At 51.1% G+C, this 19954-nt stretch overlaps 1 protein-coding gene across 1 annotated transcript in view; it reads right to left on the bottom strand.

Moving 5' to 3' along the window:
• Window positions 1-886: 886 nt before the first annotated feature.
• Window positions 887-19954, bottom strand: part of LOC134434264 (olfactory receptor 14J1-like) — a gene marked incomplete at its 5' end in the record, with an annotated part of 30241 nt that continues 11173 nt past the window's right edge. Inside the window, 2 exons of the mRNA XM_063182944.1 lie at window positions 887-1013; window positions 1932-1990. Coding sequence (XP_063039014.1) covers window positions 887-1013; window positions 1932-1990 — 186 coding nt within the window. The remainder of the gene's footprint in view (window positions 1014-1931; window positions 1991-19954) is intronic.

The raw sequence follows: 19954 nt of genomic DNA, 5'->3' as shown, positions 1-19954 counted from the left end.
AGAGTTCTGCTTCTTTGCCGGCTCCTTCTTTGCTCTGTCTCTGCCCTGCTCCTGTTTGTGTGCTTCCCTTACTGCAGCTACCAATACCTTAGCTTGGATCTTCTGTTTCTCTTCGTCTCATCTCATGTAGACTTTCTGAGCTTCCCGAAGCAGCTCTTGCAACCCATTTTCCTGCCACCCATCTATCTTTTCTAACTTTTTCTATCTGTCTTCCCAGGATTTTGCCACAGACTGAGTTTTTAGCAAAACCGTCCCCAAATACATTCTCAAACCCTTGCAGAGCCTCTGCAACCATTCCATGGGAGTTTCATCTTTCCCCTGGCACTCCCTGAGTACCTTGCTCATGTTCTGTCCCTTGGGTACTGCTTCCCTGATACCCTGAATTATCATATTACCTAAATTTATCCTTTTCTGCCTCCCCTCCTCCATCTGGGCATTCCAGGATGGTTTCTGGTTTGGCCAACTCTGGGCCCTGCTTTTCCCATTGGGGTTTCTCTTTTCCCAATCTTTGATTGCAGGTTGTCTGATCATGTCCCTCTCCTCATTGTTGAAGAGCGATCTCAGGATCGCGTTGAGATCCTCATAGGTGTAGGTGCCGGTCCCTAGAAATTCATCTAGCTTTTCTGCCACCCCCAAAGGATCATCTATCAATTTTCCCATCTCTTTCTTGAACGCTCTCATGTCACTGGTGTCGATTGGCGCGTGTACAAAGGCAATAACTCCAGGAGCCATCAGCCCCTCCACCAGTAAAGGGAAGATGCCGAGCTTCTCTTCCTCATCCCCACTGTCTCCCGTGGTTGCCCTCCTCGTTCGCCGCTTCTTCAATGGGCCAGGGGAGAGCTGGTTTTGGGGATGGTTACCTGTTTTTCTTCGGTTTTGGGAAGGATCAGTTGCAGCAGCTGCTCACATGGGAGCGGAGTCGCTGCCGCCGCTTGGTCACGTGGAGGGGGAGGTACCGCAGCTGGCTCCGGTGGGAGCGGCAGTGCCGAGACCTGAGCCAGCGGGATCGCCACCTTGGGAGGCAACGTGGGCACCGGTAGTGCCTGAGCTGGTCCGGGCTGGGGCGGAGGAACAAGGTAGGGAGGTGGAAGATTGTCCAAGGGTTCCCATTCCTTTCCCATGTTTTCTGAGTTTCGGAGGGGTCATACTGGGTATAAACTCATACAAGCGTACCTCCACATCTCGGCATTCTCGATTTCCTCAAAATCCTACAGGCAGCAATCAAATACGTAATCGTACAAAGACTTGCAAGTCCATGCTTTAAACGTGCCGAACACCAGCCAAACCACATATTTTCCGATCTCCTTCCCTCCCCATTTTTCCATACAAAAATGTATCATTTTCTCCTTGGACCTGCCCGCTCTCCTTGGGCTCTCATCCCAGTGTTCTAGCATCCACCCCAACGGACTATCTCTTGGGGTTTCTGGCAGAACTTCCCCGGGACCCTGGGGAGATTTTTCCTCGGGTTTTCTCCAGAACCTGCTTTTTCCCAACCTAATTTTTCCAAAAATCCCTCCTGCGAATTTTCTCACCTTGTCTCCTCCAGCTGGGATGCTCGTCGTGAGTCCTGACTCTTTGTCTGATGTTGATTTCCTGAATCTGCAAAATGTCACCAGTCTTACTCAGTCAAACGGAGAACCGTTCCGCTGACTTTTTGACTGATCTCCGGTTTTCTTTCCTGTTTTCTCTGCATCAGAAGGTAGATGGACTCCTGAAATTTTCCAGGACTGTCGTTTCCCCTTTCTGACCGAACCATGACCAATTTCCCCCCTCGAACTTTCTATGAGTCCCAGGTCCCACGTGTGTTAAGGAAAAGCGTCTGCTTCCCCCTTGACGACCATGTGCCTCACGGTATGGTGGAACTGCGACTGTGGGGTCCACACTTGCTTTGTGACAGAGTCACAGCTCACAATAACTCGGTCACACCCCACTCAACCACGCGATACTCATGGTTCCTTTTCCCACTTGAATTCTTCATGCATGTTGATTTCTGAGGGGAAAAAAAAGCACCTCGGGCTTGGAGATCCCCTGGATCTTGCCAAGTTCCTGAGAGCGGGGCCCATTTTATCCCTCTTTAGCTGTGGCTCCAGTTTTGGTTTGGTGATTTTTAATTGGTCTCGCGGACTCCAATCCTGCTCAGACTGCTGAAATCACCAAGGTGCCTTCAGGGCAGGAAGGGGTCCCGAACCCCAAATTCAAATCGCTTCGAGTTTCACCAGTTTGTTATAAATGATCAAATCGTGACCCAAAATTTATCAAAAATTTAGTAAAGATTTCTTAATTTGTCTGCGCGACCAAATTTCAGTCTTCAAAACTACCACAGCCAAAGAGACAGCGTTGAGCCTGTGTTTGGCGCTGGGTGAACCTGGATCTGACCTCTCGAGTGTCAGAGTCTCCCCCGTTCATGCACGCTGCTTCTTGCAGTGAGGTTTTATACAGTTTATTCTGCCCGAGGCAAAGATGACCAAATTTTCTTTGTATCTCTTCACATGCATTGCTGTTTCTTTCCATGTGCAGAGGTGGACAAAAGCTGGGTCCAGGTGTGCCACTGGTGTCAATCGGCTCCAGCAAGCTGTGTATTCAGATGTATCAGTTTGGCGCCCCTGACTATCTTGACAGATGCAATTGGCAAGGCAATAATCGCTCTTGGGTGGCTCCCGATGACTCGGGATACCAGTTATCATCGCCCTGGAAGCATCTATTCTTACGTTAAAGCATCAGTAGTTATCTTAACTTGTGTCAGGGAACTTGTTGAACCTAAATAGACAGCTGGTCCTGGCTGGGGTGGTCAGACACATACATTTGGAGCATGAATTATCCCTTCCATATATTACAACTGCATTTACCTCTCCAGCATTGCTTTGCAAAAGAAAAGAAAAAGCTGGGGAAGGCAAACTTGGTATAGCTCATGGTATTTTACAGTGTCTAAAACATGCCAAGTCATGTATCTTAGAAGTGAGATCCTTTTGGAATTAATGGGACAGAGAAGTAGTGCAAAGGGGAGCATAAAAATAAATAGAGTAATACATCTAATAAATAGAGTAATTGAGTATGGTTTTTTCTGTTTTCATTTCATTTCTTAAAAACTGCTTCAATTCTTCCAGAATCTTCTCCACAGTCCTGTTTGCTCTTTCCAAGAACCTTTCCTGGAGAACAAGGTGCAGCTTCTGTCACAAGATGTGCCACCAGCTGCAGCTTCTCTTGGCTTTCCACACCGTGCGTGCAGCACGACTCTTGCAGCAAAGCAGGACAAATGTTTGAAGAAATTTACAGCCTGTTCTTTTCCTTGTGATCTGGGCACTTGTGCCATTGGTGAGGTTTTCATTGTTACTATTCTACACTAAGGAAACATGACGGGCTACCAGGAATTGTTAGGGAATGCAAGCCTGACTGAATGCAGAGAAAGAATCTCCAGAGCCTGCAGCCAGAAATGGAGAGCTGTGGGATAATCATTCCATCAACCACATGGACATCTTGAAAGCAATGTAGAAGATGAAAATGGGCTGACAGAGGGAATTTGTTTCATTGTTCAGTTCAGAGGCTGCAACATCTCATGCATTGATATAAATCAAGAGTTACTGTCAGTTCATGAAGGGCACCAAAACAAGCTGGATTTCTCAGGAGATGAATGAAAGAATCCGAAAAGGAGAAATGCAGGGAATGACTTAGTGAGCTTTGCCTGTACAAAGGATCATTTTAACTATTAATTTTAGTCCATTCCCTTGCTTTTGTCCTTACTAACCATGCCATTTTCATCCCAGATTCCCCATGAAATGGCAACCCAGAGCTTGGAAGTGCCTGAAAGATGCCCTGTTCCTCTGCAGGGACCCTGAGGCTGGACCAGGAACCTGAGCCCTCTCTGGGGCAGCCTCCTCCGAGACAGAATTTGTGCCGTGCTGGGAGAGGAGGAGGAGGGGGAGAGCGCTGGCGCTGTGTGGCAGGAGCAGGAGGTTTGGGCCGCAGGACATTCCGTCTGCTGCCCCGCAATGGGCGGCCGTGCCCGGGGCTCTGGGTGTGGCCCCGCGTGCGCTGAGCTCCCGACACTGCGGGAGCTCCCTGGGCTGGGCTCAGCTTCCCGCTGGGCCTGGGCAGCAGGCTGGGCTCCAGCTGGGATCAGCAGCAGCTGGAAATACCTCTGCACATCTCCATTTGCTGCTGCTTCTGCTCAGAAGAAACAATGCAGGGAGTCAAGAAGTTCTGGTTTCTCTTTCTCCTGGTAGATTTTTTCATTTGATTTGACTCTCAAGAGGCAATTTCTGTGATGGCCTCTGTCAGTTGATTCTATTTCAGCAGCAGCAGCAACAGGGCTATGTTTGAGCACTGCAAATGTGGCCGGTGTGGCTGCTTTAATTCTCCTTGACTTAGTGCTCAGGGACTTGGGAGCATTTCAAGATCTGCTGATCATGATGCCTGGGATCAAAAGCCTGAGTTTACCTATTGCCATCTGGGGGCTATGTACAAATCACCAACAGGACGGGACTGCTGAGAAACTTGTCTCGAGCTGTTTATTTTCCAGCATCAGTATCATTACATAGTTATGACAATGGGAAGATGCTAGCAGCTCGTGTCCTTAGCAGCAGACAAAGAACTCAATGTTACAACTTACTTTCAAAGTTTTTTGACCAATCCCACAAAGCAAAAGCATATTGATGGTAGTTCTATCCAACCACTATAAGCACACATACCTTTGGTTAAAACAATGCTTGCTTATTTCCAATACAATACATGCTTGTGAGCCTTAAAACACAATGCACAGAGCTCAAGCTTAGAACCTCCCAATATCTTGCTAGATATACTTTTCTGCAGCTTAGGGAGTTATTCTACCAAGCGTTAATACAAAAACCATTGTTCTATTTGTCCTTACTTTCTAATTCTAATATAGCTTTTCTGCTGACAAATCTTATGGCTACCACTTAGCTCTAATCACAGTTCTGCTGTCTCTGAGGCCTTCCTTTTGCAGCTTTCCCAAAACCCTCTGATTTTAAGGATTCCCACCTTCACCATCACGAAAGCACTCTGAGTAGAGCTGATCAAAAAAGGCAACTGCAGTTTTATGGATAAATTTCAAGTGGCAAGCAGAAGAGTGACAAGAACAGCCATGGTCTCCAATTCCCAAGGCAAAGGCAACAGCAGCCTCCTGCTGTCACCTCAGGGTGAGTAAAACAAAGCGGAAAACAGCGCTGGAACCTGATCCTTTCTTTCTATGAGGGCTGGCTCAGGGCAGCACAGGTGGGCCCTGAGGAGTCAGGGCTGTGTGTGAGTGCTGGCTGCTGTAGTCCAGAACTGAGCCGGAAAAAGCCCTTGGGAGCCGAGGCAGGAGCAGGTGGGAAGGGGCCGGTGCTGCTACTGCTCCTGGCCAGAAGCCCCGGCTGGGCCGGGCCAGCGCCCCCTGCGCTGCAGCTGCTGCTGCTGCCAGAGCCGGGCGGGATTCGGGGACAGGGAACGGACACGGGGGGACAGCAAAGGCCTGGCGGCTGCAGGGATGGTGGCGCTCGAGCCAGCGCTAGCACAGAGCTTCAGTCTGCCGTTAACCCCGAGGGAAAGGCTGGGGAAAGGCTCCATTTCAGCCTTTCTTTACTCGTGGCTGTGAAGGGACCGAAATAAAAGGAGAACAAGCAGGGCCCAAACCCTTCTCCTTTGAAGGAGCTCCAGGCCTGGGGCTGTGAAGGGCCATGAGGGGCTATGAGGGGCTGTGCGGGCTGTGAAAGGGCCATGAGAGGCTGTGAGCTAAGAGGGGTCCTGAGAGGCCATGAGGAATTTTTAGGGGCCATGAGGGGCTCTGAGAGGCCATGAAGGGCTCTTGGGGACCTTGAGGGGGAGAAGGTCTATGAGAGGCTGTGGGAGGCCAGACATCTCATGGAACCAGGGTCACTTATGACACTGTGGAGGCAAGGAGACTGTTGTTTTTAGTATGGAAACTTATAGAGTCAAAAGTCCATTGTGACATTCTGAGGCCTCATGAAACCATGGAGGCCATTATGGCACTTCAGGACCCACTGGAACCAAGGGGCCATTGTGACACTGCAAGGCCTCGTTTAACCAAGGGCTCATTGCAGCACGGCAGGGCCTCATGGAATCAAGGGGATCGTATTGGGGCTCCATGGGACCACGGGGACATTCTGACTCTGGGGAACCAAGGAGACCATTGTGACACTACAGGGCTGCATGGAACTGAGAACTGACCTGACAGTGAAGAGCCCAGTGGAATCAAGAGGCCATTCCGTACTTTAGGGCTTCATGGAACCAAGATGCCCTTGTGACACTGCAGGGCTGCATGGAATCCTGGAGGCCATTATGTCACTTTAAGGCCTCATTGAATCAAGGGGCTCTGCAGGGCCTTGTGGAACCAAGGAGCTCTTTGTGACACTGAGGGGACTCAATGAGACCATTCTGGCACTCTGAATCCCCATGGCACCAAGGGTTCAGTGTGAAACTATGGGTCCCCATGGAAGCAAGAGGCCAGTGTGACACAGTCATGCCCTGAGGAACCAAGGGTCCATTGTGATCCTGGGGAGCCCAATAGAACCAAGGGGCCATTGTGGCACTCTGCAGAGTCCCATGGAACCAAGGAAACTATTTTGACACTGCAAGGCCTCATGGAAGCAAGGGGCCATTGTGCCAATGGGGACCCAACGAGACCACTGTGATATCACCGGGAAACAAAGATCTCTTGTTATACTACAGGGAGTCATGGAACCAAGAGGCCATTGTGATGCTGCAGGGACCAAAGGATCCAAGAACATGGAAAAGTTCTGGTTGGCTTGGCTTGACTGGTGCAGCTAACCTTGGCATGTTGAGTGTTGCTTGTCATCTGCTGCTAAAAACCTGGACTTCAGTGCTTTCCTCCCTGTGGGAAAGAACTCTCCTCCTCCAGGTGTTCATGGCTGAAATTGGGATTCTACGGCCAAATTCAGTTATATCGAAGGATGACTCCTGTATGAAACCTGCAAGAATAGACAGCTCTGGGTGGCCTTGGCATCTTGGGGGCCACCTCTCATCTGCCTTCAAAACGCTGGGGGGCCAAGATTTTCTTTCCATGGAAAAATCATCTTTCAAGTGCAGGTGTCCATAGCCAAAAGTGGGAATCCGCCTCCAAAATTCCTTATTTCCTAGAATAACTCCCAGACAAAAGCTGCCAGGACTGTCTAGGTTCCCTTGGCTTCCTGAGGGCCAGCTCTCATCTGCCTGTAAAACACTGGAGCTGTGTACATGCCTTCCTATGGAAAAGAACTCTCCTTCTTGTCCTGGTGCCCATGGAAAAAACTAGGATTTGGCCTCCCAAAGTTCATCTACCCAAGGACTGCTCGCAGACAAAGGCTGCCAAGACAAAAAGGTCTGGCTGGCCTTGGCCTCCTTGGGGCTGCCTCCAATCAGCCTTTGAAACACTGGGGCTCTGCCCTTTCCTTCCTGTGGAGAAGAACTGTCATTCTGGTCCAGGCACTCGTGGCTGAAATGAAACTCCACCTCCAAAACTCCACAAATATCCAAGGGTTGCTTTCAGACAAAAGCTGCAAGGACAGACAGGTCTGGCTGGCCTTGGTGTCTGGTGACTGCCTCTGATCTGCCTTCACACCCCTGGGGCTCTGTGGGTTCCTTCCTGTAGAAAAGAACCGTCCTTCTTTTCCAGGCACCCATGGCCACAAGCACATGAGCACTGTACAGGGACAGAGGAGCTCTGTGCTCAGTAGGGTGGGGACTGAGGACAGCAGAGGAGAGCCCTGGGAGGGACTGAAGGGTGGTTTAAGTGATAGTGGATCCTTCTGACATAAAAGAAAAAGGCAGAAAAAAGAAAAATTAATAAAAATGGCAGCTGGGGAGGTTCAGACTGGCATGCAGGAGAAAGAAATTTCCCTCCAGGGCAGAGCTCTGGTCCAACACCAGAATGAGTCTGGGTCATCACCAGGCTTTGTGTGTGCAGTCAGAGGCAGGCAGGAGGCAGAGCTGTCAGCAAAGGAAGGGGCCAGCCAGGTGGGGCAGCCAGGGGATGAGTTTTACAACATGGCTTATGTGGTCCAAGACCTGTTTCACATTGCCAAATGATGGCTGCAGCCTTGGGAGATATTTAGTTGGCCAACACCCCTGTCAATCACTGTAACAAGGTGGCCAGGAGAGATTCACATAAGACTCTGTCAGTAGTTGGGTTCCACTGAAGGACAGATGTTTTTTCAGTATTGTTTTCATTTTGAAAGTAAGAGCAGTGATACTGGAGTCTTCTGTAGCAGGGGACATGGTATGCCATGTGGAACATGTGGAGCATGGTAAAAGATATTAGATAAATAAATTAAATACATTAATTTTAAAAATACATTTACAAATAAGTAAATGAAAACTAATCTCAGCTGTTCCAGGAGAGCCTCAGCCTCATGATCTGGGAAGAAAACTTATCACCATGAGTCAGCAGAGTGGCTCTCCAAAAGGCTTTGCAGAATGGCTGGTATTACTGCCTAGTGGCACATGGGTAATATTGGGGTGCAAGGAAGCAGCATTTCTGAATTTCACTAGACTTAATATGGAATGTTAGGGGAAGAACCAAAGAAGGAAAAGGGAGGAATCAAGGTGGTTTGGAGAGAAATAGACATAGGAAAATAGAGGAATAATAAAATAAGTGGTGTCAGTCATGCTGACAGATGCTGACAAATGCTGGTCAGTGTGCTTGTAAGGCCCTGCCTTGCACCTGGTCCCTGCACTGTTCCACAGTACCCTGTATCTTAATTAGACTCAATGTGTATTTTCTGACTGTGCTGCAGAGCCAGTGGGATCTGGTGGAGTCAGATGAGAAAGCTTTTTGCACACTTGTCTGTGTGTATGAACATGTCTGTATGAGGTAGTTGAAAAGTTGAGTGTCCAAAGGCCAGATAAGGGGTGGTCCATATGATGTTGATAAAGTTGATACCTTTATCATGGTATACCATGCTAACTTATCCTTTGGGGCTCAATAATCTAAAGATTTATAGAATGTCTTATGGATAGGACTTAGTTACGCCTAATGACCCCTTCTTTCCTCTAAAAATACAAATGACATCAGGTTAGTTGCAATTTCACACATGAATTTCTTAAAACAGAAGCACCATAAGGCTGCAGGACAAAGTCATTTCCCAGTTGTCCTCTTCAGTTATGTTTCAAGCTTCCAGAACAATAGTTGTATTGAAAAACACATGGATTCTAACCTGGCCCCTTCCTGGAGTGCTATGGTCATGAATGCCCATGCCTGAAATGATTCCTAATTAGTTTTACCTTTGTATTAGATATTACACACAAAGAAGGACACCCTTCCATTCATAAAGGTCAGATTCATTATAATGAAAACCACCAAAGGATAGTATACCGACTTATGATCCTATATTTTCAGAAAAAAAGAGATGAGAATTTATGTTTTGGTGTTCTGCAGCCATCCATGTGGACAACATTCCAATATGCCAAGGTATGTGTCCAAAAGGTACAGGGAGACCTGTTCCCCACAGCCTGCAGGGACAGAGGCGCAGGGCAGGGACACCGTGGGACAGCCTGGGCTGCACAGGGCACAGGGATGTGCAGCAGCTGCGAGACAGCCCTGCCAGAGCCAACTTGGGCAGCACTTTGGCCATGGCTGCTGGGCCTGGGCCTGAGGCAGGAGCAGGAGACAAGTGACCCTTGCAGGCCTGGGGCCTCATTGCCTCCTTGTCCCTGCTCAGCAGCCTGGCAGGGGCCGCCCCATGCTCCTGCCCTTGCCATTGCACATCCCCACATGCCAGTGCCCATCCCGGCAAGAGCCCTGAGCAAGGAGGGAGGGACAGCATCTGCCTGGCCAGGGGCTGGGGCTCAGGCCTTGGCCCTTGGCATTCCTCAAACACATCCAGCTTTGCTCAGCACCAGAGACACCTTGGCCTTGTTTGTGCCCAGCTGTCATCACTGCCTCCAGTGTTCTGCTCTAACTGGAACCTGGGCACACTTTCTCAGTCGTGTTGTTCTGTGGGACCCAATAAAACTTGGAAAACTTCAGAGTTTCAATTTAACTTTGAGTTCTTGAGAAGTTTTTTGAAGACACTCTGAGGGACTGAGCCTGATGTAAACAACACCAAATACGCTAGAGGCTCATTAATGTCCTTGTGCTGTGTCTGTGCTGTTGAGCTTTAAAGGAACAGCTTTTCCCAGGGCCAGCTCCTCTCCCAGCCCAGCAGGGCTGAGGGCTCTGCCTGCAGGCACTGAGGGGACAGGAGCCAGGCAGAGACAGGCTGAAGGCAATCAGGATTGGGAAGACATTGAGCTGAGACTTCACTTGGGGAAAGATCTTCACAGCCCTGTGCATGGTGAGTGTGTGGGTGCAGGGCAATGTCCCCTGTGCTCCTGGAGGGATCTCCTGAAGTCAGCACACCCCACAGCCTTGGGATTGTGTTAGGAGGACTCTCCCAGTTTCACTGTGGCAGAGGAGAAGGAGAAGGAGGAGGATGTCCTGTAGTGCAGGGCTCCCCTTCTGAGGGGACATGTCATGAGCTTGTTCAAGGCAGGATTTGGGTCTCTGCTTTCCTGAATCTGTGCTCCCACTTTTCCCTGGCTCAGCTTGGAGGCAATGGAAACTGAGCTCTGCTCTTAAACAGCTGAAGATTTAACTCTTAAACCATCACCCTGAGGATTCGTGGGCACCTCAGCAAGTGCCTGCACCTGCCCAGCCTGCACCTGCCCAGCCTCCAGATCCATGCAGCATAATTTTTCCATGGTGCCCAGGCTGGGGGAGCTGTTCTTGAATCCCTGCAGGGCCCAGCAGCTGCAGGGCAGGGCTGGCCCAGGGTCTGGGCTGGGCTCTGGCAGCTCTGGCAGGGAAGGAGCCTGGGGCCACAGGAACAGCTGGATGGGGAAGGAGCCTGGGGCCACAGGAGCAGCTGGGGCTGGGACAGCTCCAGCAGCAGAGCCGTGGGCAGGCAGGGAGGGAGGCAGTGCTGAGGGAAGCCCTGCTGCAGGGCAGATGTGGCACCTGCCAGGCCTGCCCTGCAGGGCAGAAACTGCCCTGTGCAGCACAGCTCTTGTGTCCCCTTGCAGCCAGCACAGCCCTCAGCCCAGGGGCTCGGGGCCCTCAGTCCCTCCAGGGCCGGCAGAGCAGCCCCAGAGATGAAGGGCATCTCTGCGGCCATGTGCCCATTCCCTGCTGATCAGGGCCTGAGGGCCACTGTCCTGCCCTGCTGCTGCCTGGCAGGGGCTGGTCAGGGCTGGCCAGGGAAAGGCTTTTCCTCAGGCCCGGCTCTCTCTCTCTCCTTGCCTTGCCCAGGTGCTGCTGGCATTGCTGAGGGGCTCTCTGCAATGGCAGTTCCAGCTGCAGGGCCAGGCCCAGCCCTTGGGCTCCTCCTGTGCAGGCTGAGCACAGCAATGGGGTGTCCCAGCTCCCTGTGCCCAGGCAACTCTGGGCAGGGCAGCCTGGAAAGCTGGCAATGAGCCCACTGTCCTGACTCTGGGAACGGCAGGAGCCACTTTGTGTGCCAGGGATCCCTCTGCTCTCAATAGTGTCTCCTGGCTGTCCAGGGTAACACGGGAGTGGATTTCACAATGGTGCACGTCCAGGGCAGTTGGAACAGGAGAGAGGGACCAAGCAGCTCCCCTCAGTCTGCACTAAGCCAACCCTCCTGCCTCACTGGACTCTCTGTTCTCCTCAGGTGCAGCAGAATCTCTTGTTCTGCCTCCTGCAATACCCATCCCTTCACCCAGGCAGCTCTTCTCCTTTAAGAGGTGATTCTTTATCCAAGTCCCATCACCAGGATGCCCCCAGCCCTCACTGTTCCCCAGCACTGATTGGGATCAGGGCTGACTCTCAGGTGTCCTGCAGGTCAAGGTCCAGCTCCTCACACAACATTCGCCAGCAGCAATCAGGGCTCCAGCAACAAAGGTGAATGAGGATCTCTGAGACATTGACAGTATTTAGTTGCAGGAAAGGATCTATGAGATAGAGCTTGGAGTGTTCTGGAGAAATCTCCCCTCAATTATCACTGTCATTCCTTCTTCAAAAGGTTCCAATGTCCAGAAACAGCAAATGTTCAACAGCAGCTCCATCAGGCGATTCCTCCTGCTGGCATTGGCAGACACGCGGCAGCTGCAGCTCCTGCACTTCTGCCTCTTGCTGGGCATCTCCCTGGCTGCCCTCCTGGGCAACGGCCTCATCATCAGCGCCGTAGCCTGCGGCCACCACCTGCACACGCCCATGTTCTTCTTCCTGCTCAACCTGGCCCTCAGCGACCTGGGCTCCATCTGCACCACTGTCCCCAAAGCCATGCACAATTCCCTCTGGGACACCAGGGACATCTCCTACTCAGCATGTGCTGCACAGGTTTTCTTCTTTCTCCTCTTTATCACAACAGAGTTTTCTCTCCTGACCATCATGTGCTATGACCGCTACATGTCCATCTGCAAACCCCTGCACTACGGGACCCTCCTGGGCAGCAGAGCTTTTGCCCACATGGCAGCAGCTGCTTTCTCTAAGCTCTGCTGAACACAGCCAATACATTTTCCCTGCTCCTGTGCCATGCCAATGCCCTTGGCCAGTTCTTCTGTGAAATCCCACAGCTCCTCAAGCTCTCCTGCTGAAACTCTAGCTTCAGAAAAATTTGGGTTTCATTGTTTGCTGTCATTTTAGCTTTTGGCTGTTTTATGTTCATTGTTTTCTCCTATGTGCAGATCTTCAGGGCTGTGCTGAGGATTCCTTCTGAGCAGGGACGGCACAAAGCCTTTTCCACCTGCCTGCTTCACCTGTCCGTGGTCTCCCTGTTCCTCAGCACTGGCTTTTTTGCCTACCTGGAGCCCCCCTCCATCTCCTCCCCATCCCTGGATCTGGCCATGTCAGTTCTGTACTCGGTGGTGCCTCCAGCCCTGAACCCCCTCATCTACAGCCTGAGGAACCAGGAGCTCAAGGCTGCAATGTGGACACTGATCACTGGATGGTTTCAGAAACAATCGACTGCTGGCCAGTTTCTGCAAGTCACTCCTAATAAGAGTCATCTTCGATAGTACTTGGGTTTGGTCGTTTGTTCTTTTCATTCCTTTGTTTTAGTTTTTAAATATTGTCCTCAAAGGCATGCCATTGTTTGTGCCATTTCTCATTTTGTTTCTCTCCACCTTCACTGTGGCCACAGATTGTACCAATAAGGACCTGTGCTGTCAGTGGCTTTAAATAAACTAAAGGATCTCCCAGAAGAGTTTTCTGCAGAGATACCCATTTCCTTGCCTACTATGGAGCTGCAGCAGCAATGTCTGTGTGCATACCTGGGGGTATGTCAGGGGCTGCACAGCAACTATTCTCCTGCTGGCCACACCATTCCTGATCCAAGCCAGCAGCCATTGGCCTTTTGCCCACCTGGCCACACTGCTGGCTCATGTCCAGCCTGCTGTCCATCAATGCCCCCAGGTCCCTTTCTGCCTGGCCGCTGTCCAGCCACTCTGTCCCCAGCCTGTAGCCCTGCAGGGGGAGTTGCAGCCAAAGTCAGGCCTAGATCTTGGTCTTGTTCAACCTCACCTTGTTGGATTTGGGCTCTGGTTCCAGCCTGTCCAGGGCCCTCCGCAGAGCCTTCCTACCCTCCAGCAGATCCACACTTGCACTCAACTTTTGATATCCCTTGCATCATGGGGCCCTGGAGTGTCAGAAGGGTCTCCATGATTCCAGGAGGTTCCACAGAGTCACAATGGCCTCTTGGTTCTAAAGGGCCCCTCAGTTTCACAGTGTCCTCTGTTCTCCCTGGGTCCTGCAGTGTCACAATGGCCTCTTAGTCCCAAGGGGCACCACAGTGTGAAAACTGTTTCCTTCATTCCATGAGTGCCCTCAGTGCAAAAATGGCCCCTTGGTTCCACGGGGCTCTGCATTGTCAGAATGGCCCCATTGTCACACAAGGCCGCACAATGTCACAACAGTCTCCTCATTTCTACAAAACCACACAGTGTTACAACAGTCTTTTGAATTCCATGAGGTGCCAGAGTCCCAAAATGGACTCCTTGGTTTGATTTAGCCCTGCACTGTTAGAAGAGACCCTTGGTTTTATGATGCCACCCAGTGTCACAATCATTACAGAATCATAGAATTAACCAGGTTGAAAAAGACCTTGGAGATCAGCAACTCCAACCTGTGACCCAACACCACCTTGTCACCCAGACCATGGCACTGAGTGCCACATCCAGTCATTCCTTAAACACCTCCAGGGACAGTGACTGCACCACCTCCATGGGCAGCCCATTCCAACGCCCAATCACGCTTTCTGTGAAGAACCTGTTCCAAATGTCCAGTCTAACCCTCCCTCGGCACATTTTAAGCTGTGTCCTCTTGTCCTGTCACTGTTCCCTGTGAGAAGAGCCCGACCCTGCCTTGGCTGCACCCTCCTGTCAGGGAGTTGCAGAGAGTGAAGAGGTCTCCCCTGAGCCTCCTCTTCTCCAGGATAAACAACCCCAGCTCCCTCAGCCACTCCTCACAGGACTTGTGTTCCAGACCCCTCACCAGCCTTGTTGCCCTTCTCTGGACACGCTCCAACCCCTCCATGACCTTCCTAAATTGGGGGACCAAAAATGGACACAGCAGTAGAGGTGTGGCCTCACCAGTGCCGAGTGCAGAGGAAGAATCACTGCCCTGCTCCTGCTGGCCACACCATTCCTGATCCAGGCCAGCAGCCATTGGCCTTCTTGCCCATCTGGCTCAGCAGGTCCCCAGCTGTTTCCTTCCAGATTACAGGGGGCTGTTCTGCTCCCTGTGCCCATCCACCAGCTCAGGAGAACACTTGTCCTGAGCACAACCTGTCCTAATGTTGAAAACTGGGGCAAAGAAGATGTTAAGCAGCTCAGCTTTTCCTTATCCTTACTCTACTCCTCACCACATCCAATAAAGGGTAAATGTTCTACTTATCCGTCCTTTTGCTATTAGTTCATTTTTAAAAAAAAAAATTTATTATTTTTCACAGAAATGGCCAAGTTAAGATGTAACTGACCTTTCATCACTCTACTTTTCCTTCTGCATGACCTAACAACATCCTTAAACACTTCCTGGGATGCCTGATCTACCCAATGATGATGCACTCTCCTTTTTCCTGAGTTCTCACAAAAGCTCCATGCCCAGCCAGGACAATAATTTTCCTCTCAGGCTCAACTTTGGCACAGAGGGACAGGCAGCTTCTTTCCCCTTAAGATTCCTTTCTTGAGGTGTGTCCATCCTTCCTGGACACCTTTGTTTTTAAGTTTGTTTCCCTTAAAAAACCAGTACCTGATTCAGTACTCTCCAAATCTGCATCCTTAATCCAAAGTCTGCCCTCCGTAATTTCAGTGATGAAGTTTTCTTGCTGCCCCTCCTTCTTTCACAGAATATTGGAAATTTGATTATTTCATGGTCGCTGTGCCCAAGGCAGCCTCCAACCAGCACATCTCCCACCAGCTCTTCTCTGTTTGTGAACAGCAGGAGAAAGAGCTTTCCTTGGGAGTGGGACTGTTACCAAAAATTCAGCAAAATAATAAAACTCCATAATCCCAATGTAGCATTAAGAAGCAGCATTCTTTATTTGGCCAGATGCACGGGGGGATAGCTCCTCCCAAAGCTGTGCATGCTGAGTACAGGAAAGTTTCTGTTTATATTCTGTATTTCCTATACATATTCATTGATTGTCCTGGACTAAACACACATATGATAATCATTTCCCCAAAATCATTAACATATTTCTCCTCCCCTTTACCCATACGTTCACCTGTCCTGGGGGTCTCTGGTGGTCCCTGGTGCTTGTGGACCCCAATGTTCCAGTGGGCGTGGCTGAGCTGGCAGGACACTGAGGCTGGTGAATTTCAGTTCCCCTTCTCACACAATGGGCATTGTGTGGTTTCCACACAATGGGGTGGTACAGGGGGACCTGTTCCCAGAGCCTCTGTCCCTGCATGCTCTGGGAACAGGTCCCCCTGTACCTTTTGGAGGCCTGGGGTTTTGGAGAACCAGCATTGTGTGTGCTCATCTGGTGTAGATAATTTATCATCTGGTAACATGACATCACAGAGTGGGCTATGACATTACAGAGTGGGTTATATGAGGTCATCAAGCAACTATGGCATCAGAGACTGTCTCTGTGACATCAAAGAGCCAAGTGTGACATCACAGAGCAGAGGACTGACATCACAGGGCAGACTATGACATCAGAGAGTTATCTGTGAAATCAGAGACCAGCTGTGTGACACTAGAGAATTGGTTGTGACATCAAAGCACTAGCAGTGACATCACAGGGCACAGGACTGACATCAGAGAGCAGATTATGACATCACTGAGTGGGCTCTGACATCAGAGATCAGCTGTGTAACATTGGATAATGGGGTGTGACATCACAGGGGGGCTGTGTGACATCACAGGAGGGCTGTGTGAGGTCACTGGGTTGGTCATTCTGCCCCAGCCCCTCCTCACAGTTTCCCCTCAAAAGTCCAAAGCTGTTCATGCCCAGCAGGGTCCCTGTCCCCTGGTATCCCCCTGGTCCACCTGGAGCTGCAGCCTCCCACAAGGATGTTCCACAAGATCAACCCCAAAACCTCACTCAGGGACAGGGGGCTGGGCTGTGTGACGAGGACATCAAGGACATGCTGATGTTTGGTTTGGGGTCCTCAAGGCAGGAAAGATGTCTGGCAGGTGGAGCAGGGCCTGGGAAGGGCTTCCAAGGTGGGGCTGGAGCCCTTGGGCTGTGAGCAGAGGCTGAGGGAGCTGGGCTGGTCCAGCCCAGAGCAGGGAAGGCTGAGGGGCTCCTCATCCCAGCCTGGCAGTGCCAGCCAGGAGGGGATGGAGAACACAGAGCCAGGCTCTTCACCGGGGGGGCTGGAGGGAGACAAAAGCCAATGGGTGGAAGGGGAAAGAGGGGAGATCAGCCAGGACAGGAGGAGCTGAAATGAGTCGGGCTGCTTTCAGCATTTCCTCAACACCTAAAGCAGCCTGACCCATTCTCCATCCACCACTGACAGCTTAAAAAACTGGGAATTATTCAGGCCGTTTTATCCCAATTCACCCAGAGCATCCTGATACATCACCTTAAGTTTGTTTATATCAGTAAAAGAATCATCTTTGTCTAAAACTGATTTTGTACAAAAATCCCTTTGTGAATGGTGGACATGCCAGATGTTGCTGGGATGTCTCACATTGCTGAGAGAAGAGTTTCAATGTGTCTTAAATGGTATCATGTTTACATTTTTTATGTTGGTCATGAAGAGAAATTTCCTGTGCCTCTGAGTCCCACCAGTTCCTGACCCCCAAAGGACACAAACCTGGTGAGTTCTGGCTCCCACTCCAGTGGTGGCACCGGCACCTCCCTCCATCCCCAGAGCAGAGCTCCCTTGTCCCAGAGAGTCCCTGGCAATGCAGGGATGAAGGAAACAGGACAGGCTGTGGGGATCAGGGGCAGGGCACAGCCAGGGATTTGGGGTGGTTGTGAGCCCAGGGCAGGACGTGGCCCTTGGCCTTGCTGAACCTCATCCCATTGTCCTGGGCCCATGGCTCCAGCCTGGGCACATCCCTCTGCAGAGCTTCCTGCCCTCCAGCACAGGCACACTGCCACCCAGCTTGGGCTCACCTGGGAACTGACTGAGGGTGCACTTGATGGCCTCGTCCCGATCAGCAATAAAGAGATTTCACTGCCCTGGCCCCAATCCTGAGCCCTGGGGACCCCCCTGGATGTGACTCCATTCCTGAGCTGCTCTGAGTGCCAGGGGTTGGATGGGGGAAAGGGTGGGGAGGGGGTAGGGACAAAGTGTGATTGATTGTCAGCCATGAAGGGTCTTGATTTTCATATCTCTTCAGACTGCATGAGGAGCGGCTGGGGATCAATATCAACTGGGGATTGCTGATACCAGTTTAAAAAGGGGAAAAGAAAACTTAACAGGACAAAACAATTCTATCTGCATTTTTTTCAATATCGTAGATTCACTTTCACTACACTTCTGAAATCTGTCTAATTAACACAGAAGAACTGAAGATTTGAATTATTCCCATGGGCTTGTGTTGTTTGGGTGTTTTGAACGAATGTTAATGAGCCTTTGTCACTGAATTCCTGAACTGAACAGCTCAACAAAGAAGAGGCCTCTGGAAAAGTAAAGCTCATCACCAACCTCCAAGGTGCTGAGGATCCATCCCCGTCAGAGCAGCAATGAACAGAAATGGGCACAGCTTTGTGGCTGCCCCAGCTTTGGGATGGACCCTGGGCCTGGAGCAGGAGCAGCTCTTGAGGGCCCCAAGGCCGGGGCTCTTGTGCTGCCCTGGGCAGATGGGATGGCAGCAGGGGCTGCAGAGCTCTCAGCATCTCCTGCAAGGGAGAGCAGGGCACCCAGGGAGCCTCCTTTCCCTTGGCCAGGCACCTTCCCCCATGCTGGGGCTGAGTCCTGTGGCAGCTGCAGCTGCTGCTTTGCCCTTGCCAGGGCCTGAGGCTATGGGGCAGTGCCCAGAGCAGCCTGGCCTGAGCAGAGCTGTGGGGCCAGAGCCGGCTGGGCTGGGCTGGGGAGAGGCCCTTGGTGCTGCCCAGAGCTCAGGGCAGCTGGCAGAGCTTGCAGGGAGCTGTTCTGTGCTCAGAGAGCCTGGCCCAGAAACCATCAGTGTCCATCTCAGCCTGGCTGAGTGTGCAGGGGCCAAGAAGAGCAGCCCAGGGTCTGCAAATTCTCTTGGTGGGAGCTGAGCTTGGGAGCCCTTGAGCCCTGCCAAGTGCTGGGGCTGCTCCTCCAGCTCCAGAGGAGATGGGACAGATGGGATGAGACAAATCATTCCTGCTGGATTCTTTCTAGTGTCTGCTTATACAGGTGACCTGAATCCATACACAGAGGAGGTGTTTTGTGTCAGATAACACTGCAGAGTGTTAGGTAGAGTGAGAAGAATAATATTATTTAGTGAAAATAATGTTTCATGCAAAATACACAATGGGAAAAAAAAGACACATATGATCAGAAGATCATCTCAGTTTTTCAGAGGAGGAGAGACATTTATTGATGTTCCAGTAGTTAAACATGTTCAAATTCTTTCCTCAGGGCTTCCTTGAGATTAGAGGTGACCACCAGAGGCCAAGGCCAACCAGAGCTCTCTTTCCTGGCAGCTTCTGCCTGGGAGAACCCTTGCAGATAGGGAATATTTTAGGGGGATTATCAGTTTTGTCCTTGGGCACCTGGAAAGAGAGATGGTTCTTTTCCATAGGAAGGAAAGCACAGAGCCCCAGTTCTTCAAGAACTGATGAGAATCAGCCCCCAGTATTTCAAGATCAGCTGGACCTGTCCAGTGGCCCCTGGGAGGCCAAACCAGCCAGACCTGTTCCATCTCCCCTTGGTTCCATGAGTGTCACAATGTTCTCCTTGCTTCTGCAGTGTCACAATGGCCCCGTGCTTCCATGAGGCCCTGCAGGCTCACAGTGGCCCTTTGGTTCCGTGGGGCCCCACAGTGTCACAATGGTCTCCATGATTCCATGGGGCCTTGTAATTCCACAATGGTCTCCATGGATTCTTGGGGCCCTGCAGGATCACAACGGCCCTTTGGTTCCACGAGGCCCTGGAATGCAGCAATGGCCTCTTGGTTCCACAAAGCCCTGCTGCTTCACACTGGCCCCTTGGGACCATGCGGCCCAGCAGAGCCTCAGTGATGGCCTTGGTTCCACAGGGTCCTCACAGTGCCACCAGGATCTCTTCATTTCAGAAGGCCCCACAATTTCACAGTGGTCCTCATGGGCCCCACAGTGTCACCAGGGTCTCAACAGGAAGGAAACCACGGAGCCCCAGTGGTTCAGGGGCTGATGAACTACAAGTACCAGAGGCCAAGGTCAGGCCTGTCTGTCTCTCCTGGCAAGTTTGTCTGGGAGCAACTCTTAGATATATGAAATTTTGAATGTGAAATCCTATTTTTGGCCAATTCTTATCCACAGAAAGAAAAGCACAGAGCACCTGCTTTTGGAAGGCAGGTGAGAGCCGGCCCTCAGGAGGGCAAGGCCAGCCAGACCTGTCTGTAATGGCAGCTTTTGTGTAGGAGCAATCATTG

Source organism: Melospiza melodia, unplaced genomic scaffold, assembly GCF_035770615.1.
Source record: "Melospiza melodia melodia isolate bMelMel2 unplaced genomic scaffold, bMelMel2.pri scaffold_34, whole genome shotgun sequence".
Lineage (NCBI taxonomy): Eukaryota > Metazoa > Chordata > Aves > Passeriformes > Passerellidae > Melospiza > Melospiza melodia.
Note: the sequence above shows the minus strand (reverse complement) of the source record. Positions and strands in the feature narration are given on the sequence as shown.